The 18469-nt window shown below is 36.6% G+C and overlaps 1 protein-coding gene across 1 annotated transcript in view; it reads left to right on the forward strand.

Moving 5' to 3' along the window:
- Positions 1-18469, forward strand: part of cdh2 (cadherin 2, type 1, N-cadherin (neuronal)) — a 57962-nt gene that overhangs the window by 28536 nt on the left and 10957 nt on the right. Inside the window, exons 3-11 of the mRNA XM_051138210.1 lie at positions 4431-4639; positions 7943-8083; positions 8249-8404; positions 11066-11210; positions 11296-11468; positions 13682-13819; positions 13908-14093; positions 14668-14921; positions 16299-16441. Of these exons, the coding sequence (XP_050994167.1) occupies positions 4431-4639; positions 7943-8083; positions 8249-8404; positions 11066-11210; positions 11296-11468; positions 13682-13819; positions 13908-14093; positions 14668-14921; positions 16299-16441 (1545 nt within the window). The remainder of the gene's footprint in view (positions 1-4430; positions 4640-7942; positions 8084-8248; positions 8405-11065; positions 11211-11295; positions 11469-13681; positions 13820-13907; positions 14094-14667; positions 14922-16298; positions 16442-18469) is intronic.

Raw genomic sequence — 18469 nt, forward strand, 5'->3', positions numbered from 1 at the left:
TCAAACACGTCTGTGGTGTCTGATCACCTTCTCACACATGCGCATATCAAGCCTCCTAAATCTCCAGCTTGCATTTAGCACTTTGACAAATTATTTTTCATCTCGGCGGTCAAGCTGACAGAAAATAGATCTTTTTTTTTTTTTTTTTAATTGCCTCTTATTTAGATTGTATCAGTTCATTACAGATAAATCAAGACCTTGTTTGTCCCATGATTTTGTAGCTGAAGGGTTGGATTTTTATTGTTGTGCATTCTACATCGTCAGTACTTAAATCCATAAATGTCATACTCACACACTTAATGACCGTCAGGTTCACATTAAATGTACCCGGAGAAACCTGGTTTGTAGAATAAAATCTTTTCACTGAAGACACATAAATGCGCTCATTTGTTGAGAAAATCCATGCAAGCTACCTCAGATGTAAATGAATGAATTATTTTAAGCAAACTCTGCCTCACATTAAATCACCCTTATAATTAAATCACTTTCCACTGTTTTTGCCGTAACTGTGTTTACTTGCGAGACGCGATGAGTAATGTGGCTTTTACGCGCCGCATTAAGCCGAGTTTGCAGGGACGCGTAAAGAGATAGCGACGAGAAGAAAGACTCAAAGACACTGCTTTCTCCGTTTCATCCGTTAGAAGAGCAGTGCTCGGTAATGGAAGGAGACAGCGTGGTAGACATATAGCGCTCGACAACACCCTCCCCCCGTCCTCATGAAAACTGCACAAGAAAATGCAGCTGCAGGCGAAACTGGTGCAGCCATCTAATAAAACGTACTCGGTGCACTTCGTCAAGCTAGACTGACACGCACACACCACAAGCACCTACCTCACACCTGCCGAGCGGCACATCTTGTGCCATCAGGGCAATCGCGTTACATTAAACGCATTACTCCGTGATGGGTACCATTGCGCCAGGGGCCGGCAAGAGGAGTCTTTTAATTTGGAAGAACTAAAATTAAACAACATAGGAGGCGCTTTACGCAAGTAATGCACAAGGACACCGGGACTACCAATATTAACAATCAGATAAACGTAATAATTGCTTACCCCCTTCAGCAGGTCTTTATCCAATAATCAGTAATAAGGTCTCATTGGTTGCCATGTCTAATAATAGTGAACCATTTTTTTAGCCTACTGTAATACCCTGAGAGGTCCTCACATAATAAATGGTGATTAACACGAATGAAAGGTGTAATTTACCTACGGACCTACCTAATTGCTATACAGCAAATCAACGTTTTGCCTCGCACATATGCGTGAGAGCACAGAATCGCACTTGCGAAAACAACGCAGCACACACGCGCTGAAAGCAGATGGGTTGAAAGCCACCTATGAGAGAGAAATTCATCTGTGAGGAGGAAGTGTAGCCTGTGCTCGCTGGTGTGTGTTTCTCAGTCAGAGAAAGGATGGAAATTTCCATGGAGATGGAAAATTGGCTTTTGCACCGTTTTTATCGACAGTGATAGTAGAGGAAGGACAGGAAATGTTCAGGGAGTGACATGAGCTCAACTTCCTGTATGAGCATCAGGACTCAATGTGTTACTGCTAGGCCAAGGCACAATTGTCGAGCTTTGTGTAAAGCAAACAGTTGTTTGTATAGATTTGGGGTACCATACTCCACTAATCGCATTGATTCACTAAAAGGATTCAATTCATAAGAGTCATTTCTTTGAAAATTGGACTACATTGGTCAAGGCCTGTGTGTGTTTTTGCATGCAAGACGCAAAGACTGCAAATTAAATTTGTGAAAATGTAATTGTATAGTTTGTAGATCTGTGTATCAATACAGATTTCCTGATTCGATTTAGATTCAGAAAAATTTGATTCCATTTGATGGCAATTTTTTTGGATGCGTTTTTTTTTTAGTTATGCTGTCCATTTTTTCTGATATGAAAGAAATTCTCATTCTCTGCTACTCATGTAAATTATACTTATATAGGCTAATTTGTTGTGTTTTAGACTAATTTAGTCATTTGTAATTGACTTTTTGAAAAAGATCCAGTTCATAAGAGTCATTAATTTGGGGTATCAGACTACACTAATTGCACTATGTATTTTTGACTCACTAAAAGATTCGCTTCATGAGAGTGGTCAAGTTCTGTGTGTGTTTTTGCATGCAACAACCAAGAACTGCCAACTGAATTTGTGAAAAGTTAATTGTATAGTTTGTAGAGCAGATTTCTTGATTTGATTCAGATTCAGAGGATATTGATTCAGTTTATTGGCAATGGATGTATTTTTTTGGTTCTAATGTTCATTTTGCTGACATTAAAGAAATTCTCTGTCTGCGACTCCTGTAAATTATATAATTTGTTGTATTTCAGACTAATTAAATCTGTAATTGACTTTTGAAAAAGATCTGGTTCGTAAGAATCATTAATTGGGGGTATCAGACGACACTGGTCACACTGCGTATTTTTGATTAACTAAAAAGATTTGGTTCATAAGTGTCATTTGTTTGTAAATTGGACTACATTGGTCAAGTTCTGTGTGTGTTTTTGCATGCAACATGCAAGAACTGCAGACTGAATTTGTGAAAAGCTAATTGTATAGTTTGTAGAGCAGTGTATCATTATAGATTTCCTGATTCGATTCATATTCAGAAGATATTGATTCAATTTGATGGCAATTCATTTGGATGTATTTTTTTTGGTTATAATATCCATTTCTCTGACATGAGAGAAATTCTCTCTCTGCTACTCCTTTAAATTATATAATTTGTTATATTTCAGACTGATTCAATCTGTAATTGATTTTTTGAAAAAGATCTGGGTCATAAGAGTCTTTAATTTGGGTATCAGACAACACTGGTCGCTCTGTTAATTTTTGATTCACTAAAAAGATTCGGTTCATAAGAGCCTTTTGTTTGTAAATTGGACTACATTGGTCAAGTTCTCTGTGTGTTTTTGCATGCAACACACAAGCACTGCAGACTGAATTTGTGAAAAGTTAATTGAATAGTTTGTAGAACTGCGTATCAATACAGATTTCCTGAATCGATTAAGATTCAGAAGATGTTGTTGCAGTTTGTAGCCCATTTATTTGTGTGTGTTTTGGTTACACTGTCCATTTTTCTGACATGAAAGAAATTCTCTCTGTGCTACTCTTGTAAATTATATAATTTGTTATATTTCAGACTGATTCAATCTGTAATTGACTTTTGAAAAAGATATGGGTCATTCATTTGGGGCATCAGACTACACTGGTTCTGTGTATTTTTGATTCACTAAAATATTCAGTTCAAAAGACTTATTTGTTTGTAAATTGGACTACATTGGTCAAGTTCTGTGTGTGTTTTTGCATGCATCACGCAAGGACTGCAGACTGAATTTATGAAATTCTGAGAAAATATAATGTTATTTGGTTAATTTAACTGGAATCTCCAATTTTAAAGTAAATTTGGAAAATTTACTGCAGTGAGCCATGTGATGGCCATTTGTTTATAAATTTTACAGGCGAATAGCTAATTAACTCTGACTCGTATCTGCCCACACATGACAGATTTCATGTATATTTCAATGATTAGCCTTGTAAACATTCTTGCTAAATGATATGCAAATCAGTCTATGCATATTTGCATCAAGGTGGCCAAAACTTTAAGTAGCAAACCCACCTTAGTGTACTCACAGGTGTTTTTATTAATAGTTCATGTCCTGACAGGACTGATGAGCGGTAAAATGAATCCCTGTCAGTAATCGCACATCCACTGAAGCTATACCATGTCACGTTAACGCTCAGCGAGAAATCACGTGCGCCGTCCACCTGGCCTGGATAATGAGAGTTGGCGTTCTGCTTGAAAGATGAAAAATGTCAGACAAATGAGCCCAGTCTATACTAGACTCCTCGCAAACAAATGCGTCCTGATAGGAGAGCGTCCCGGCGTCTCTCTCAGTTCTAGGCGTGTAATTGTCTGTCTGTGTTCTCTAATTGCGGCATAATAAATAAAGCACATTCATTTGTTTATGTCTGTACTTCTAATGCGATTCCCTCCAGTGCTGTGCCGCAGATACCTCTCAACTCTGCTTTTTCTCCATTTTCTCTCTTTTTCCCTCCCCTCATCCCTCTCTCTCTTTGTCTCCTCGTCCTCCTGTTCCTCCGTTCCTCAGCACACCTGGGGGCCTGCAGGGGATGTCTCAGCATGAATAATGCAGGAGAGCTTCAGAAGTTGTACCTGCTCTCCTTTCCTACCATCTCTCTCTTTTCTCTGCTTCTTTCTCGATCTCTCTCTCTCTCTTTCTGTCAGTGCACACTTTCCATCTCTCGCTCTCCTTGTCCTCACTTTTCAAGTAAAACCATTATTCCCTTGCGGAGGAGCGGAATGTGATTTCCTGTGTGCTTGTTTTTTGTAAAAAAAAAAAGATGTTTGCAGTTTAAAAACAAAAGCAGGCCTGCACTCAGTCCACCCTCTCTCTCTCTGTTTTGCAGTGGATTTCGTGGACTGTGGCAGAGGTTCTGGCTTGCGTTTCGAGAGCGGAGACCCTGCTGATTTCCGGATAGAGGCCGATGGGACGGTTCTCGCAGCGCGAACCCTGCAGCTCTCTGACAGGAAGGGGCGGAGCTTAGAGATTAAGGCCAAGGACGTGAAGTCTCAAGAGCAATGGCTGGTGCACGTCAACTTCACCCAACCCAAGCAGGTAGGAAGTCATGCGCTCTCGCGCGTTAACAAAGAACACCGTCTGCGTGACTGCGAATTCACACTAATTATAACCGTGTCAGATCGCTAACGGCGCATGCCGTTTCTAAACTAGCCTCACGCTGCAATTACACCATCAAACAGCCATTGTGCGAATGTGAGCTCACAAAAATGTCTCTCTTCATCCGTAGGCCCTCTGTGACAAAGCCAAAGCTCTAATAAAACTATATTAGAAAATTAGCAGAGCACTAACACGTTGATAGTAGGGCTGTAATTAATGTTTAACGATGCTAAAGAGACATTAAGGCAGGAGGATACATTAGACAGCGGAGATCTGGACCCTCAGCTTGGGAACACTAACCATATGTCTCATAGCCCTGCCTTCTGCTCAGAGACATGGAGAATTTACTCTTTATTACTGATACACACATGCCCACACACTGCCGCCAAGGGGAAGGAGGACGAGAGGAGCCAGCGGGGGAGAGAGAGCGAATAGGGGACGCGATAAAAGGCTGAGATGGTCGAGGAGGCAAATGAGGAGAGGGTGAAGGGTTTAGACTAAGTCTGTCCAGTCACGATGCATTCCCTGCAATATTTAAACCAAACAACACTGGGAATATCACTGTGTTTTTAATGAGCTTTTAATTTGGCCATTAAGTTTCCTAAAGAACGTGTCATTAGACTAGTTTTGCAACCGGTCTCCTTTCTTGTCTTATGAGATTTAACTGCGTCTGTGATTTAAAGTAGCAATGTTAAAATGGGTACGTTTGATTAATTTGTGTATTAATGAATCGATTCAGAACTTAACGGTTCATCGTTACTCAAATGTGGTATGAGTCTGCATGGCATTTTTTTGTGTATTCAACTGGATTAGTTCCGTTCCAGAACAAAAATTGACAGATAATTTACTCACACCTTTATCATCCAAGATGTTCACGTCTTTCTTTCTTCAGTCGTAAAAGAAATTATGTTTCTTAAGGAAAACATTTCTGGATTTCTTGCCATATAATGGACTTCAGTGGTGCCCCCAAGTTTGAACATCCAAAATGCAGCTTCAAAGGGCTCTAAATGATCCCAGCCAAGGAAGAAGGGTCTTATCTAGTGAAACGATCGGTCATTTTCAAAATTTGATCTTCTTTGCATGTTCACATTGTAAACACTGGGTCGGTACTTCTGCAGCAATGTAGGATGATTTTGAAGTTGGGGAAGAAAACAAGTTTTTCAACATGCCTTAACTGTCTTGAACCGGAAAAAAAAACAGAGTTCACACAGAGCTAGACAAGACGAACGTTTGAGGTTATGAAGTATATAAGTTTGTTTCGAGATAAGACCCTTCTTCCCCAGCTGGGATCGTTTAGAGCCATTTGAAGCTGCATTTAAACAGCATTTTGGAAGTTCAAACTTGGGGCCGCCATTTAAGTCCACTATACAGAGAAAAATCCTGAAATGATTTCCTCAAGAAACATAATTTCTTATCGACTGAAGACAGAAAGACATTAACATCTTGAATAACAAGGGGGTGAGTAAATTATCTGTACTTTTTTGTTCTGGAAGTGAACTTCTCCTTTAAAGAATCAAAAATTCCTGATAATTTTCTCACCCACATGCCATCCAAGATGTCCATTTTTTTTTCTTTCTTCAGTCGAAAAGAAATTAAGGTTTTTGAGGGAAACATTCCAGGATATTTCTCCAAGTAGTGGACTTCAATAGGAATCAATGGGTTGAAGGTCCAGATTGCAGTTTCAGTGCAGCTTCAAAGGGCTCTTCACAATCCCAGCCAAGGAACGATCGATAATTTTTTTCTTAAAAAATACAAATTTATATACTTTTTAACCACAAATACTCATCTTGCACTAACTCTGCATCCACAGCTTATGTAATCACTTAGGTCAAATGTGATATTGGCTAAAGTACCAACCCAGTGTTTACAAAAGGAACGTGCAAAGTCAGTCAAACGCCCTTTACAAAAAGGTAAACGATGTTGGATGATGAGTTTTTCACCCTATTCTACCTTTTTGAACCGAAGTTACCTTTCCAACTTGATTACGTAATGCGTCAAGCTGTAGACATGCATCGCAGAGCTAGTGCGAGATGAGCATTTGTGGTTGAAAAGTATATACATTTTTATTTTTTTGAGAAAATGGCAGATTGTTTCACTAGATAAGACCCTTTTTCCTTGGCTGGGATCGTGTAGAGCCCTTTGAAGCTGTATTGAAACTACAATTTGGACCTTCAACTCCCCATTGAAGTCGACTATATGGAAAAAAACGTTCAAAAACCTTGTTTTAGACTGAAGAAAGAAAGACATGAACGTCTTGGATCTTTGCTACTTGCATCGCGTATTCTGAATGTTTACTGCCAATGAGATGTAATCTCAGAGTAATTAAATAAACTAAATAAATTAAATACCATATATATAAATTGAATATTATCAAAAGCCCAGCCTTGGTTTGTACAGCTAGAGATAACAAGAAGCAGAGAGGCAGGAAATGTGAAATGAGAGTGAAATGGGAGATATGAAAAGTTAACGAGAAGGAACAGAGGGGAAAGGTGTTTTTCCATCAATTCAGTTGATGTTTATGTTGTCGGTGAGTTCGTTTGGAGGGATGGTGCGACTGTGAGAAGGTACAGGGGTAATGAGTTAGCTCATCACCTGAGTCACAGTAGAGAGAGAGTATCTACCTCGCTTTGTCTACACCGAACTGCCACCCACCCTCAAGTGTCTGTCATTACCAGCAATATATCACCACCGAGAGGAAGAGAGAGAAGATGGGTCAAGAGAAAGCGATGCTTAGGTGATATCAACTGAGAGGAAATATTGAATCACCTTATAACGAAAACACTTCGAGATTTTGTACTTGCATAAAGAATTCAGTCTTTGTATTGTGCCTTTAGCTGGAAATGAACTCTTAAATGGACACTCGGAGGGGTTTTGTTCTCTATAACAGTAAGAGCAGGGCAAATGTCTGGTCAAGCACATCTCTGACTGCCTTTGGCTCTGAATAACAAGGCTCAGGAAGAAAGAAAATGGAACAATACTGCAAACTCGACACACACTCTCACATTCACTATGTGGGTGTTACTGCTGTGGGATTTAACGATGGAGCCGCAGTGATATTTATGACCCCATTACAGAGGGTAAAATTAATTCTGTAATTATTTGGGGCCGGGGCAGATGTGTTGAAAGTGCCGCAGTGTGGATGTGTATGTGTGTGTGAGTGTGCATCACCTAATGTACATCGAGCGTGTGGGTGTTTGTGAATGTAACTGTTGTTCTTTTCACTGTTTTTTTTTTACTTGCCAGGTGCCAGAGATACTGTTTCCGCGGCACAGTGTGGTTGTCAAGGGCGACGGCAGTGTGAATCGCGTGAAAAGAGACTGGGTCATTCCTCCTGTCAACGTGCTTGAGAACTCCAGAAAACAATTCCCTGAAGAGCTTGTGAAAGTGAGTGTGTACACAAAGACAAACAACACTGGTTCATCATGTAAAGTGTATTCGAAAAAATGTACGATAAAAATAAACGGTAATTCATTCATCGGGTTGTTACTCAAGTGCAGAGTAACTCAATTTTGTTTATCCTGCAAACTTGTGTGCTTGTGTGTGTTTCAGATCCAGTCAGATAAGGACAAGAGTAACACACTGCGCTATAGCGTGACCGGACCCGGAGCCGACCAAAACCCCACCGGCCTGTTTATCATCGACCCGATTACAGGAATCCTGTCCGTCACCAAACCACTGGACAGAGAACACATCCCAAATTTCCATGTAAGTGTGTGTTTATGACTCCATGTTCTGAAAATCTACTTTTGTGTAGATTTCATCTAAAAATATTTATGTTTGCAACATTTTTCAGATTTATGAAATCTTATTAAATGCCTGTGTAAGGTTTTTCTCTTAAAATATCTTTTTAATGGAAGATTCCATACTGAAATAACCACATATTTTTCTATGCGTGATCATATAATTTCATATGCATATGCATCCAGATATGTGATGCAATGCATTTAGCAGTATTAAAACTGGGAAAGTAGGTGATACATACAGATGGTATGTCAAACGTGCCCATAAATATACATTCAAAATACATTCACGTTCAACAGTTTGGGATCTGTAAGATTTAAAAAGGTAATATTATGAAATATTATTGCAATTTAAACTAACAGTTTTCTATTTTAATATACTTTAAAATATAATTTATTTCTGTGATGCATCATTACTGTCATTTATTGTCACATGATCTTTCAGAAATCATTCTAATATGCTGATTTATTATCAATGTTGAAAACATTTTTGCTGCTTAATATTTCTTTGGAACTTGCAATAATTTTTTCAGGATTCTTTGATGAATAAAAAGTTCAAAAGAACAGCATTTATTCAAGATGGAAATCTTTTCTGATTTAAATGCCACTATTTTAAATTGCAGTAATATTTCACAATATTACTTTTTTTCTGTATTTTTAATCAAATAAACGCAACCTTAATGAGCAGAAAAGACTTCTTTGAAAAAGCATTGAAAATATTACTGATCCCAAACTTTTGAACGGCAGGGTATATCATATTTATGCAAATATATACTGTATTATACTTAGAAATTCTTAGTTATTTCCCATTAAATATCTATATATATATATATATATGTTTTTTTTTTCAAATGTATGAAACCTTATGAATATCTGCGTAAGATTTCCTTTATAATTCTGTTTTAGTGGAAGATTCCCTAATGACTATTACCATATATTTTACTATGCATGACCTCATCTGCATATGATTTCTATATGCATATTAAAATCCAGATATGTAATGCAATGCATGGCTGTATTATAATTGTAAGATAAGATATATGTATTATACTTATAAAAAATATATTTTTCTCAGTAAATTACAAAAACAAAAATCAAGATCTATTACCAAATTTTCATTTTTATAGCTGACTTTCTAATCCATTTTCAAATCATTAAATAAAATTATGTCATTTTATCTCCTGCATGATGATAAAAGTATAAAAATGGCATTTTATTATAAAAGTTGTGTATGAAGGTGAAATGGATAGTTTTGTATTGTTCAGTTCAGTATTTGGCCACCAAATCACCCAGTAAAGGGTTAATTTCTTTTGATTTTAAAGAGGACATTGGATGCCTGTTTTCTACAAGTTGGTATGATTCTTTAGGGTCTTCATGAAATATCTGTAACATACTTTGGTTAAAATTCCTCAATGGTTGTGTGAAACGACATCCGGTGCATCTCTCTTCAAATGATAATTTTTGGTGTGTATTCGGTGTTGCGTTACAAAAAAACAAGACTAATCCACTATACCCTCAGTGGCTCTGATGTTAGGAGCAAATGAAGACTCCTATGTTCACTTTTACATTCAACTAAACACCTGCATTGCTTACGAGACATTGTTGAAGCTATAGCTGCGCGAGCGCGGAGAAAATGGCAGATAGCATACCACTGGCTGAGGGAAATATGCTAATACGTAACAGTTTGACATCATACTGCTCAGAAAAACAGCTTGATAATTGAGAGTGTTTAGGTTTTTAGAGGATTAAAAAAAAAGAGTGAACGATGCTTGCCAATACATTTTTTTATGCAAACACTATGTAAAAGTGATTTTTGCATCTGATGTCTCCTTTAAAGTTTTTTTATAAATACAAATGTATGCATAAGATGGCGTAAGTGCTTTCCAGTGCCCGTTCTGAGCGCACACATTGTTTAAAGATCAGACCTTTGTTCTTTAGATCCATGCATTCCATCTAGGATAGAGAGAAACTCTCTAAAACTCCCAATAAATTATGTGTGTCAGGGTTACCATGGCAGCCAGTCTGAGAATGTGACCTTTGACATCCCTCTAATCCACTGTACCATGAAGAGGAGAGCAGACAAAATTAAACTCGGAGGAGCTTATCCTAGCACTAAGTCACACACACATACACATTCATTCATTGTGCTCGCAGGGGGGCATTCCCTAAATCTGGCTTTTCCTAAGTAAGAACAATCCTCAATCTCCCCTGGAAGTAGTTGCAAACTTTTCCTGCCTGGTTTCAATACCCTTTCACTTCACTACTGGACCCGAGAGGCTGTTAACCTCCCTCAGTGTCCACCTAATCCACATTCAGATTCAAATTATGCAGAGATTACATGAATATGAAATGATTTGCTTCCTAATGGTGCCAAAGGTGGAGCATCAGGCTGCTTTCTGTTAGCTCATGCATATATGCAGCAGACCTAAGACTGCTCTAGCACACAAATTGCAACCGAGTTAGCTGCAGCAGTTGCTTAACGTGAATAACCGCTGTAAATAAGTATGGTGGTTAAGAGCCTCTTCTCTGCTGACAGTGTGTCAAAAATTGTGTAACTGCTCAGATTGAGTTTTGTTCTTCATGTAGGCTAAATGGTGACTTCACAACTGTGTGTTTGTATTCACAGCTACGTGCTCACGCTGTGGACATCAATGGGAACCAGATGGAGAACCCCATCGACATCATTATCAATGTCATCGATATGAATGACAACCGGCCCGAGTTCACACACCAGATCTGGAACGGAACCGTGGATGAGGGTGCCAAACCAGGTAACACACGTCCACATTCACGTTTTTAATACACAGTTTATGACACCAGTGAAGTGAAAACTGACATTTCTTGCTCTGCTTCTAGGTACTTTTGTAATGACAGTGACCTCCCAGGATAAGGATGACCCAAATACAGCCAATGGGATGCTTAGATACAAGATCCTCTCCCAGACCCCAGAGAGCCCCTCCTCTAACATGTTCACTATCAACAACAAGACTGGCAAAATCATCACTGTGGCTGCAGGTCTAGATCGTGAGGTATGATGTCAACAATATACAACAACAATACTGTTAACCAGGGGTACACAACTAGTGTTAACACCAAGAGCAATAAGTATAATGATAGCTATATTAGTGTTCACACTAATGAACTAAAACGCTGTATGTATTATGAAGACTTATTACTTTTAGAGGCGCACTTGCTTTAAATGCTCAAGCTCAGGTGGATTCTGATTGGCTGTCAATGTTTTTAATTGTTAATTAAAAATTAGTATTGGGAGTGATTCTAACAATATTGTTTCTCTCTGTCTTTATTGTTGTAGTTGTAGTGTGGACTTCTTTATTTTTGGAGAATGATTATTAGCAAGGGTGCACATAAGTGGTTCGCAGATGCGTATGCGTAAAAAAAGTGCTGTGTAAATAAGTTCAGACTGCTCGTTTGACAGCTGTAATATTGTAATATTGTATAAGACTTCCATAAACTGTAAGCATAAATCTAGGCTATGCGCTGCCAGTTTCAGAGCAAAATGCAAAACTGACATTTAATTCACTGACACGCTTCAGCACTAGACCCAGAAGCACATACACTTACTTGTTGGCAACCCACCAAAATAAAAGCTTGTTGATTTTAGGTTTGAAAATGGTGACAATTCATTAAAAAAAAAAAAAAAAAAAATATATATATATATATATATATATATATATATATATATATTTTAATATATAATTGAAAACAAATGTATTTTTTGATACATTCTAAAATATAATAGTATTATCACACTTTATTATTTTGTATATTAAAAAATAAAACGTAATAAATAAACTGCAGTAATGTTATACTATTGTTGGTGCTTTTATAAGAACCACGCCAAAAAACGTATGTGCACCCTCGATTATTAGAACTTATTGTTATAGTTATTTTCTTTGGTATAAACGCACATTGATTTTAGTATTTTTTTCATACTATTATAGTGTTTATTACATTTTTACATTTTATTTTGTTTATGAACTATCTATTATTTTTATATTTTCAGTTTTTATTTATTCACTTTAGTTTAAGTTTAGTAATATTGTTTGTCATTTTCGTTATTTTGTTATTTTTTATTTCTATTTATCTTTGATGTATTTTCGCTTCAGTTTTTAAGCTTTAGTAATTGTAGTACTTCAATTTAAACTTATTTTATTTCAATTAATTGCCAAAACAACATTTTGAACATTGTTTTTGTGTAAGTTTTACATCTAATATACACTACCAGTCAAAAGTTTTTGAACAGTAATTTTTTTTATGTTTTTTAAATAAGTCTCTTCTGCTTATCAAGCCTGCATTTATTTGATCCAAAATACAGTAAAATTTTGAAATATGTTGTAATTTAAAATAACCGTTTTCTATTTTAATATATTTTAAAATGTTATCTAAATTCTTTTCTAAATATTCAACATCATTAACTACATTGTCACATGATCCATCAGAAATCATTCTAACATGCTGATTTGCTGTTCAGGAAACATTTTTTTATTATTATTATCATCATCAATATTTAAAACAGTTGAGTACATTTTTTCAGGATTCTTTGATGAATATAAATATCCAAAAATCAGTATTTATCTGAAGTAAAAAGCTTTTGTAACATTATACACTATATACCACGTGAAAGCTTGGAGTCAGTATATTTTTTTATTTATTTATTTAATTTTATTTTATTTTTTGGAGGGGGGGAAGAATTTCTAGAAATTGCAAGGAACTTTCTATTAATCAAAGAAACCTGAATAATTCAACATAATATCAATAATAACTGTTTTTTGAGCAGCAAATCAGAATATAAGAATGATTTCTGAAGGATCATGTGACTGGAGTAATGATGCTAAAAATTCAGCTTTGATCACAGGAATAAATTACATTTGAATAGAAAACAGTTATTTTAAATAGTAAAAATATTTCAAATTTGTACTGTTTTTGCTGTACTTTGGATCAAATAAATGCAGACTTGGTGAGCAGAACAGACTTAAAAAAAAAACTTTCGACTGGTAGTTTATGTTTTATTTCTATTTCAGCTTTATTTTAATTACCAAAAACTATTTTTAATTTTGGTTACCAATAACAAAACTGTTATCAATGGTGGGTCGGAACCAAAAAACATGCCGCTAGTCTGTTTCTAATTGAGTGAAGTAACAAGATGCAAACATGTTTCTCAGTTCCCTCATCTTGTGTTTTCAACCTAACTTATCTCAATTTTGTTTTTGTTGCCGAGCAGAAGGTGCCTCAGTACACCCTGATCATTCAGGCTACTGACATGGAGGGAAACCCCACGTATGGTCTGTCCAACACCGCCACTGCTGTCATACGCCTGCTGGATGTCAATGACAACGCTCCAGAGTTCACCCGAGAGACTGTGAGTGACACACACACACAGACACTTGAACACGCGTCTCGCCAAAGCCATCTTTGCTGAAAATCGATCTCTCTGTCTGTCTCTGTAGTTCCATGGTGAGGTCCCGGAGAACCGTGTGAATGTGATAGTGACGAATCTCACCGTGACTGACAAAGACGAACCAGGGACTCCCGCCTGGAACGCAGTGTACCGGATCATATCAGGGGATCCGACCGGACGCTTTTCCATCCCTACTGATCCCGTCACCAACGAAGGCCTCGTCACCGTCGTCAAGGTAACACTCACAATGACACATTAAAAAACTTGTCTGACAAACGGACTGGAACAGAGTATGTAAGTGCTTCCGCTCCAGGTTTTCCACTTGCGGGCTTCTCATGAGAGACATCTGAGCTGCAGAAAATCACTGTACTTCCAAATACATAACCCTCACATAGTCCACTCTGGAATGTCATAAACAGAAAAGCGGAGTGATACAAACAGTGAAAAGTCCCAGGACTCGGCTCAACCAATCAGATTCATGGACCGGAACTAACTGTTGTATAAATGCTTTAATTGGGTTGCGCTGCTATTCGCTAGATTCTCGCTAGAGTCCCTTAGGCACGGGTTCAAATACGGAGCAAAAGACGGTCTCCATGGAAACAGCTTCCACCTGCTGTTCAGCTGAGTTAATGGTTTATGTCTCTTAATTGAGAATGAGTCATTCATTAATTATTATTCAAACATTTCTCCTCTGTGTATTTAATTGCAACACGATCCATTCATTGTATCATTTTGATTCTTTTTCCTGACAGATTATGGCACTCTGTTAACTTGATTGTGTGTGTGTGTGTGTGTGTTCTTGTGTACAGCCGATTGATTTTGAGATGAATCGATCATTCATGCTGACTGTTGTCGCTGAAAATGAGGTGCCGCTGGCGAGCGGGATCCATCGCACACGCCAGTCTACATCCACCGTGTCCATACGTGTCATCGACGTGAACGAAAGCCCAAATTTTGACCCCAACCCCAAACAAGTCAAACTGGAGGAGGGCCTTCCACAGTGGTCGATGCTAGCCACTTTCACAGCTCATGATCCAGACAGATACATGCAACAGACTATTAGGTACCGAAACACACACAAGCTCTTATTATGCATTTTAGAAAGGATTTTTTTTTAAATAGCAGAGTTTGATGCACTGTGAAGACCAAAGCAAAGCCAGAACATTTATGGAAACTAAGCTGCAAAAATGTATCGTTCAGTCAATCATATCAGAAGTTATTTACATGTAAAATATATTTTTTTAAATATGCATTATAACTATACGCAGTACACACATAAATATTATGAAACAAAATCTTTTATTTTGGATGCGATTAATCACCATTAATCATTTGACAGTACTAATAAAAGTCTTAAAGGTGCAGTAGCAAAAACAGATTGCAAAATAGTCATATAAAATGGATGGTCATGAATATGGCATCTTTAATTAATTGTTAATGGCTTTGTTCTGGAAAGAAATACTACCTTTCACGTACTGAATATTTCATAATATAAGTTTTCTACTGGCTAACGTTTTAAAAAATATAACAAAAGAGTAGGTATAATGTAATTATAAATGTTTAAACTACTTTTTTTGTCACATGACCTCACTATTTATTTTATTTAACTGATTTCCAGTAATAAAAAATCATTATGGAGTCATTATTGATAAACAATATTTCTAAAAACATTGATAAGCATTTTTTAATCAAATATAAAATAATTTAATGTAAAAATGCCATTTGACAGTGCTGTCAAATAACAGTTTAAAATAAAATGTTAAAATTGATTATATTTCTGATTCATGCATCAAACTGATTGTCATTTTAGTATTATTTATATACTAGTATAGTGTTTATTAATAATTTGCAATTAATTAAATTTTTTGTATATTTTCAGTTTTAGTTTTAAGTTTAGTTTTTAAGTTTTAGTAATTTTATGGGTTTTTTTTATATTTCTGTTTAGCTTTCATTTATTTTAGTTTCAGTTATATCTAACTTAAACTTATTTTATAAATTTCAAAAATCATGTTTTTTTTTTTATTGTTGTTCATGTTCTTTTTTTATCATGTTTTATTGTGTTAGTTAGCTGTATTTTATTATTTTTTTTTTTTTTTTTTTTTTTACTTTAGATCAAAATAACCCAGCTGCAGTTTGATTAAAATTAATTGGAGTGCACAATGAAAAAACATGATTTTCAAAAACTGTTAAAAACGGAGTTATTACAAATGATCTCTTCAGATAGATAGATAGATAGATAGATCAGAAAGAAAGAGTTCAGTTATTCAATTGCCAAAAAAACATTTTAATAGTTTTAGTTATAACAATAACAACACTGGTCACACTGAAAAAAGGTCAGGTTAAATGTATTGCATTGTTGGATACATTCCCCAGTTATTGTACCCCTTTTATTTTGACAAATGACCTAATGTTAACCACTTTTGTGTTGTTTGTTTTAAAGTTACTCCAAATTGTTTGACCCCGCCAACTGGCTAGAGATCGACCCTAACAACGGACGAATTTCCACCATTGCTGTCCTGGACCGAGAGTCTCCATATGTCAAAAACAACCTCTACAACGCCACATTCATGGCCCATGATAACGGTAGGAGCAACTGTGTTGGAATGTGTATATATGCAGAAGCAGTTGAGATTGAGTGATTCCATTGATTTTAGCTCTAGGGAGGAATTGCAACCCGAACAAACTGCAACCGAGATGCACACATGCCCACACATCCATGTTAATGATCAAACCAACAACATATGCAAACTCATTCTGAATGTCTATGCGTTCACTTTCTCAGTTTTTTTTTTCTTTTTCTTTGAAGCAACCTCTCCCTCTCTTTCTAACACACACATATGCACATACACTACCCGCTGTGTGAAAGAGTCTACAGAAGTCTGCTAGGCCCTATTCTGCTGTGGTGTTTAACATTCTCGCTGCATCAGAGCTGTGAAACAAACCCCCTCTCACACACACGCTGTAAATTTAAAAGCTTGTCTCCAGAAACAGTCACTAACAGTTGTGCCATTTTTGCATGCGGTATTTCAGCGGCAAAACCGACCTGTAATCCAGTTTAACCAGATGCTAAACGCAATGAAATAGCGATGCACAGTATGTAAATTAAATCATTGTCATTCATTTTAGCACAAGAACATTGTGTAAATTAGGCTTGTCAACACGGAAGTAAAGCTGTGGACGAGACTTCTGGTTAATTATCCGCTATAGGGAAATAACGAGAGGAATAACAACGTGCAGTAAATGGTAAAACTGTTTGCACTACAAACCAGTGTGCTCAATAATAAATTAAAATAATATGTTAAGACACAGCAATTGCAATATCAAGCAGGAAAACAAGTTGTTTTGTACCGCTAAAAATAGCTTGACATGGATGAGACCGGAAGCCAAACCTTTAAAAAAAATTATAAATGATCGCTCCCGCTCTTGCATGAAAAATAGGTGGATAGATCAGCACTATTTGTGCAACTCAACACAGTTGCAAGCCCAATTATCACTGAGCTGGAAAGCAGGGGGTAAATTTATGAAACTATTTTATTCAATTTCAAAATTAGACACGTTTTTTAGTTGAAAGGGTTGTTTGTGTACATTTCCTAGTGATAACTACAGCTGTAATTCATGAATTCATGATGGAGATTAGTGTTATATTCAGCTGTGAGGTGTAGTCAAGTGCACTTTCTAAATTTTAAAGGTATCTAGATTGCAGTGGAGGAGTGATGTTGTACAATTACTGCAAAGTATTTTATATTGTAGTTGTCTGCTGTATCCACCATAACCAAGCACCAATGATTATTGGCTAACTATGGGTGCAAGTTCCATCGTTACCAACATATTTCAACGATCCAGTGTTACATGAACCCATAGATCAACATTCTGTGATTAGTTTCTTGATAGAACAACACAAACTTTTAGTTGTCAAGAGAGAAAGTGTGATTTCTTAATACCCCAGAGCAGAGTAAGACCCTGTGATTAAATCAAACATCTGTAAATAAAGCAAAACAAAATTAGCGAAGAAGTACTGTGAATTATCCAAAGGATAGTTCACCCAAAAATGAAAATTCTGTCATTGATTACTCACCTTCATGTCATTCCAAAAACTGTAAGACCTTTGTTCGTCTTCAGAACACAAATTAAGATATTTTTGATGAAATCCAAGAGCTTTCTGACCCTGCACAGACAGTAACACAACTACCACGTTCAAGGCGCGGAAAGATAGTAAGGACATCGCTACAATAGTCCATGTGACATCAGTGGTTCAACCGTAATGTTATGAAGCTAAGAATACTTTTTGTACGCATAGAAAACAGAAATAAAGACTTTATTCAATTTCTCCTCTTCTGTGTTGGTCTTCAACGCACGTTCACGAGCATTCCCTGAATGTGTCAGTTGCGTTGCTGTCTACGCAGGGTCCAAAAATCTCTCGGATTTCATAAAAAATATCTTTAATATTTATAATTTGTGTTTTGAAGATAAACAAAGGTTTTACAAGTTTGTAATAAAGTATTTAGGTACGTATTTAATGACAGAATTTTCATTTTCTATCCCTACGCTAAAATTAAGCAGACAGTGTGTGCAAATACACAACACTAACTTAACATTCTTAATGAATTCTTA

The sequence above is a fragment of the Labeo rohita genome, chromosome 20 (assembly GCF_022985175.1).
Source record: "Labeo rohita strain BAU-BD-2019 chromosome 20, IGBB_LRoh.1.0, whole genome shotgun sequence".
NCBI classification, from domain to species: Eukaryota; Metazoa; Chordata; class Actinopteri; order Cypriniformes; family Cyprinidae; genus Labeo; species Labeo rohita.